The 6450-nt window shown below is 38.5% G+C and overlaps 1 protein-coding gene across 1 annotated transcript; it reads right to left on the reverse strand.

The window, feature by feature from the left end:
* Nucleotides 1-2418: 2418 nt before the first annotated feature.
* Nucleotides 2419-3336, reverse strand: LOC139178860 (olfactory receptor 4A15-like). Its single transcript, XM_070777677.1, has one exon. The coding sequence runs from the start codon at nucleotides 3334-3336 to the stop codon at nucleotides 2419-2421; it is 918 nt and encodes a 305-aa protein (XP_070633778.1).
* Between the last annotated feature and the right edge of the window lie 3114 nt (nucleotides 3337-6450).

A 6450-nucleotide genomic window follows, 5' to 3' on the forward strand; every position in this document is an offset into this window, starting at 1 on the left:
ATCTAGAGTAGAGTTTGGAATTTCAAAAATACAATGTTAAAAAAAAAAAAGAAGAAGAAAAATAAAGAGAGAAAACAGACAAACAAAAACAAACAATGTCACAAAAATTATAAAGAAAATACAGGTACAAAATTGATATTATTCAGATATACAATGTTATAAAGAAGAAGAAGAGAAAGAAACAGAGAAGAAGAAAAAAAGAAGTCACAGAAATTATATAAAAAATAACTATAGGTACAAAATTGATAACAAATACCAAAAAGCGAAAATTAAAAGTCTAGAGTAGAGTTTGGAATTTCAAAAATACAATGTTAAAGAAAAGAAGAAAAAAAAAAACAAGGTCAAAAAATTATAAAATATATATATATATGAAGTTTGCTGAAGAAGAAAAAAATAAGGTCTTTTTTTTTTTTTTTTTTTTTGCAAAGTAATAGGTTATAAAAGTGAAAATTAAAGGAACAATAGAGGACTTGATTTTTTTTTATTAAAAAAAAAAAAATGATCGTAAAAATAATAAAAATATATCTAGGACTTTCTTGGTGTTGTTGTGGGTTCAGTTCATTTTTGGCTAGTTCCTTGGTCAGACTTATATTTCTCAAGATCTATAGGCCCCTTCCTATGTAGTCCGTAGTAACCACAGGGTTTTGGTCTATTGCCTGTAGCTTCCAAGGCGTTTCCCTCTGTTATATCTTCTTCTGTTTGCTAGTCTCTTCAGTATCTGGTTTCCGCCCTGACACAAAGGGGATGGTGGAGGACACTTTTTTTTTTTTTTTTTAGGCTTACTTGTTCAGTCGTGCTGTGGGGAGGGAGGGAGGAATGCTGCAAACAAATAACACTGGCGTGGGCTCGCAGTGCCTCAGCCACCCTGGGTCTGCCCCCACTCACGGCGCATGTAGCCACCCTGCCCACACTGCTCGGGCTCTAGGTTGTTCCGCTGGGAACAATCCGAGGCCGGCCCTGGGTTGCATGCACCTCCCAGGTCCAAGCCGCTCAGGCTCAGGCACTTGGGTAGTCCTCAGAGGCGCAGACTCAGTTGGGCCTGCGTTTTGTGCTCTTCCCAGGTCCGAGCAGCTCAGGTGATGAGGTGTTTGGCGAGTGCCAATGCTGCGACTTAATGCCTCCCCGCCACTCGGTTATCTGGGTGTAAAACCGGCACACCTTCTCAGGCAGATGTTGACCATCCAGACCCCCAAGAAGTTTTAGTTAGCAAAGAAGCCTGCTTACAGTTTTATAGATAATGTCTCTCTGGGGCTGCGATTGCCCCCTTCCGGCTCTGGCTGCCTGTCACCGGAGGGGGAAGGTCTGCAGCCGGCTATCTCTGTTCAGTCCTTTGTTCCGTGTGCGGGCCTGGCGGTCTTAGGTTAGGACTGGCTTTTCGCGTGGTAGATATCCCACAGTCTGGTTTGCTAGCCCAAATTATTTCGCTCAGATAGCGCTCAGGGTATTCAGGCCAGATTCTTACTCTCAGTGATGCAGCCCGTGCCGCGCCTCCCTGCCCAGCCCCCGCTTGCTAATGGCGTGTGCAGGCGTCTGCGCTGCTTCTCCGCTGGGGGAGTTACCGTAGGGCTCGCAATCTGTGAGTTTTAATTGTTTATTTATTTTTTCTCCCTGTTATGTTGCCCTCTGTGCTTCCAAAGCTCGGCACAGATTCGGCAGTGAGGTTTCCTGGTGTTTGGAAACTTCTCTCTTTTTAAGATTCCCTTCCTGGGACGGAGCTCCGTCCCTCCCTCTTTTGTCTCTTTTTTTTGTCTTTAATATTTTTTCCTACCTCCTTTCAAAAAGTTGGGTTGCTTTTCTGGGTGCCTGATGTCCTCTGCCGGCATTCAGAAGTTGTTTTGTGGAATTTACTCAACGTTTAAATGCTCTTTTGATGAGTTTGTGGGGGAGAAAGTGTTCTCCCCGTCCTACTCCTCCGCCATCTTGGCTCCTTCTCAAACATCTTTTAATTTCATGGCTGCAGTCACCATCAGCAGTGATTTTTGAGCCCAAGAAATAGAGTCTGTCACTATTTGTAATGAACTCTATTAATTTTGAATAAGATTACAGTATTTAAGAGATAAACATGTGAAAATCTTCCCCTAATTAAATAAATGTATGGTATTAATTATAGCTTAACTCATCATATAGAATATAAACCTGTAGTCTCAAAAGAGACATTTTAACCCAAACAATACATCTTTCCCAAAGAAATTGTGGATATCTTAAAAATATTTTCAACAAAATATATCCATTGAACTAGAAAATTATGAAATATTTAAAAGCATATTTTAATCATTGGAAGCACTCTTATAATAAATACATTCATCATGCCCAAGTTATTAAACATGAGGATACATTTACTAAATTAAATAATCACACATGTCTGTCCTGGGAAGAGGAAGTCTTGATTGAAAATATGTGATACATTTCCCATGTGCCTCATTTTCTTTTTATGGTCCAGAGCTTTTTCATAGTATTTTTCATTTCTCCATTTCTCAGAGTATAGATTAGAGGATTCAGCATAGGGGTGACAACAGTGTAAAACACAGTCAAAAATTTGTCAATAGGTAAAGTGGAAGGAGTTCTCACATACATAAAAATACAGGGCACAAAGAAGAGGAACACCACAGTGATGTGGGAGCCACATGTGGACAAGGCTTTGAGCCTCCCTTCCTGACTAAGATTCTTCAGGGAGCATAGAATGACCCCATAGGAGATGAGTAAGAGCATGAAGATGACCACACAGATGGCCCCATCATTGGCCAGCACTGTGAGGGCAATGATATGAGTGTCAGTGCAGGCTAGTTTTAACAAAGGGTACATGTCACACACAAAGTGGTCCATGACATTTGGGCCACAGAATGGAAGGTTGTAAACAAAAAGAGGATGAAGGACAGCATGCAAAAACCCACCAACCCAGGCCAAGAGCAGTAGCAGAACACACACTCGCTGATTCATGATTGTCAAATAATGCAAGGGTTTGCAGATGGCCACATAGCGGTCATAGGCCATGACCACCAGGAGTAAAATCTCAGCACCACCAAATAAGTGCTCCATAAAAAGCTGGGCCATGCAAGCTTGGAAGGAAATGGTTTTCTTCTCACAAATGAAGCTTTTAATCATACTCGGAATGAAGTTAGTAGAATAAACAGCATCCAGAAATGATAAATTTCCAAGGAAGAAGTACATAGGGGAATCCAGGGTTGGACTGGCCACCACAGTGATGACTATGAGTACATTGCCCATCATTGTGGCAATGTAAATGAGCAAGAACGCAGCAAATAAAATCTTCTGACCCCAGGGGCTCTGAGTGAGCCCCAAGAGGACAAACTCAGTCACATTGTTACTTTGTTCCATGGGCACTTCTGTTTGTCTTATTGCAGAGCTCAGCTCATAATCCCCTGGATGTACACATTATTGATAGTGGCTTCCTGAAATCGTGAACTGATTTGTTGTTTCAACAATTAGGCAGTATGGATTATTAAGCACCAATACTTTCAGATATTACAACACACAGCTTGTTAAAGCATTATTCCTAACATCAACAAACTTACAGACTAATTCAGAAGCAAGTGACTAGAGACATATGTGGGAAAATGACATATTATTAAATAAATCAGGTGCCAAAACTAGCTTTTCATATGGAAGCTAATTGTACATATAGAGAAAACTTATATAAAAATAAACACAAATTAAACGTTTAATGGAAAAACAAAGCAAAGTTTACCTCATATTTACTTTCCATTTAATAAAGGATGTTACACTCTACATTTTGGTGTGGAAGAATCTTCTTAATCAATCATCAAAATCCCAAATAGATATATTTAACAATTTCAAATTTGTCTAAGGACTTAGGAAAAGATACCACAACAATAGACAAAAATAGCTTGTGGAAATTATTTAAATTTTAACTGATATACAAAAAGTTATATCTAAATTGAATAAATATTTCTAAACAATTAGCTAATAAATGAAATAAAATTATAAATATATAAACAAGTAAGTAAAGACTATCCCTAAATGGGCAAAAAAACATATGATCAAATGCTGAAGCTCACTTGTGAACAGAAAAGTAGAAACTGAAGAAATGGCTTGCTTATTAGAGCATTAGCTTAGGTTCTTGAAAATTATTCAATCAGGTCTACAGGTGCTATCTATTTTTTTTTTTTTTTGACAGATGAACAAACAGCATTTAGATAACATATTAATTGAATCTATCTTTTGACTTACAAATATCTGCCCATGATAATATCCTCAAATAATTACACCTGAAATTAATCTTTAAGAATGTCCTGGCAAAGGTAAACTGATTTCAGATCATTAGAATATAAAAGTATCCAGAAAGAGTGTTACAGAATAGAATCAATCTTCACATATTTAATACTCACAAATGATTCCTGACATGAAAATCACAAAGGAAAACTCTTAAAAAGTTAATTCTTATATCACCAATGTACCCTTGGAAAACATAAAGCTTTGTTCAGCATTTTGTGTTTCAATGCACTTTCTGGGCTACCTGCATAAGGAGAATGGTGTTCAGCCCACGTTCTAGGCTCTCTTGCCTTCTCTTCATCCTTCACGCACTGATGCCCCCTCTGGAAACAGACAGCGAGATACACGCACCATCACCGGGCCTGAACTGGCTCCATGTGACCAACTCCACGCTTGTAGAAAGCCTACTTCATCTCAGTCAGTCAGAGAAGTATTACTTTTCAAGTTGTTGAGGTTTTCAAAATTAATATAAATGCACTCTTACTTGAATGCTCTGAATCTTGATTATAAAAAGAAACTCAGAATTTTCTCAGTTGTGGGAATTTGTCTTGGTAACAAACATGTTAAAGCAACACTTTAATCAGAGAGAGAGAAAGCATCAAACCGTGATGTATTGCTTCACATAAAATTTTGCTATTTGTTCTTATACCAGTGAAAGTGAAATAGCCTTCACAAGATTTTGAGTCTCAATCAGTTCTGCTTTCCTGTCTTCTTACAGCATTGTTCAACTTTGAGTTTGTAAAGGATGGAGAATAATTTCACATATAAACTTTATTACATTTTGATTTCAATTCAGGAGGAAACTGCCATGTGATTACTGCTACAAACACTCTATGAGGTAAGCACAAAGCACCATAAACACTTTGTCTACATTTAACTACATCATGTATGACTGAGTCATTCAATGGGTGCATCTCCAAGGGTGATTTCTGTCTAATTAAATTCACTGGGACCTTAATCATAATTTTGAGGTAGACTGTTTATCTCCAGGGATACCACCAGGATAATCACTGTGTAGAACAGGAGTTATCAAACCCTGTCCTCTGAGAGAAAATCTTAAGAAACAACTTGGATCATATCAACAAAAGGGAAAAGTCCAGTCTGGGCAGGAATGTAATATGTAAACATTTTCCTATTTAAATCATGTCTTTCAAGGATGGCAGATCTTTCAGTTTAAGCTTTGTCTTTGAAGATGATATCTGAACTGATTTCCAGATATGATGAATGAAAATTTCAGAATAAGTCATTTAAAGCTTATTTCAAATGCAGATAAAGTGTGCCCCATAATTTGTCACATAATTTCAGACAGGCAAGTTGACAGAATCAGAGAAGTCTTCCAAAAATAAGCAACACTTTGGTTGAGTTTTAAAGTAAAATTGATAGAACAAGAAAAGATGGCAAAGGAATTCCATGAAAAGGTACATCATTTATAAAGTCACAAAGGGTTTAATACGCGCGTGTGTGTGTGTGTGTGTGTGTGTGTGTGTGTGTTAGCTGCTTAGTCAAGTCCAACTCTTTGCAACCCTATGAACTGTAGGCCTCAAAGCTCCTCTGTTCAATGAATTTCCCAGGAAAGAATACTGGAGTGGGTTGTCATTTCCTGCTCCAGGACATCTTCCCAACCCAAGAATAAAACCCAGATTTCCTGCACTAACAGAAGGATTCACTGTGAAAAGATCAAACTATGAATTTAGAAGATCACTCCCCTAGATTATCTCAGAACTCACTGAGACTTCTTTCTGAAAATCTTTATTTGGATGTTCCCATTTCCTGACCAATAAATACTGATGCAGTCCAATATTGTTCTCATCTCTATAATAATTTTAAAAATTTTGTATGCAATATCTCCAATTTTCAGAGAAGGCAATGGCAACCCACTCTAGTACTCTTGACTGGAAAATCCCATGGACAGAGGAGCCTCATAGGCTGCAGTCCATGGGGTCACTAGGAGTCAGACACGTCTGAGTGACTTCACTTTCCCTTTTCACTTTCATGCACTGGAGAAGGAAATAGCAACCCATCCAGGATGCTTTCCTGGAGAATCCCAGGGATGGGGGAACCTGGTGGGCTGCCATCTATGAGGTCACACAGAGTCAGACACGACTGAAGTGACTTAGAAGCAGCAGCAGCATCTCCAATTTTGGACATCTGCAGTTGGGCATCACTTTAGATACATAATTTAAAGAGTTGCACAGTATA

This window comes from Bos indicus, chromosome 23 (assembly GCF_029378745.1).
Source record: "Bos indicus isolate NIAB-ARS_2022 breed Sahiwal x Tharparkar chromosome 23, NIAB-ARS_B.indTharparkar_mat_pri_1.0, whole genome shotgun sequence".
NCBI classification, from domain to species: Eukaryota; Metazoa; Chordata; class Mammalia; order Artiodactyla; family Bovidae; genus Bos; species Bos indicus.

Bases quoted from the DNA above. Each gene is read 5' to 3' on its own strand.
- LOC139178860 (XM_070777677.1), bottom strand. From the start codon at position 3,336: ATGGAACAAAGTAACAATGTGACTGAGTTTGTCCTCTTGGGGCTCACT.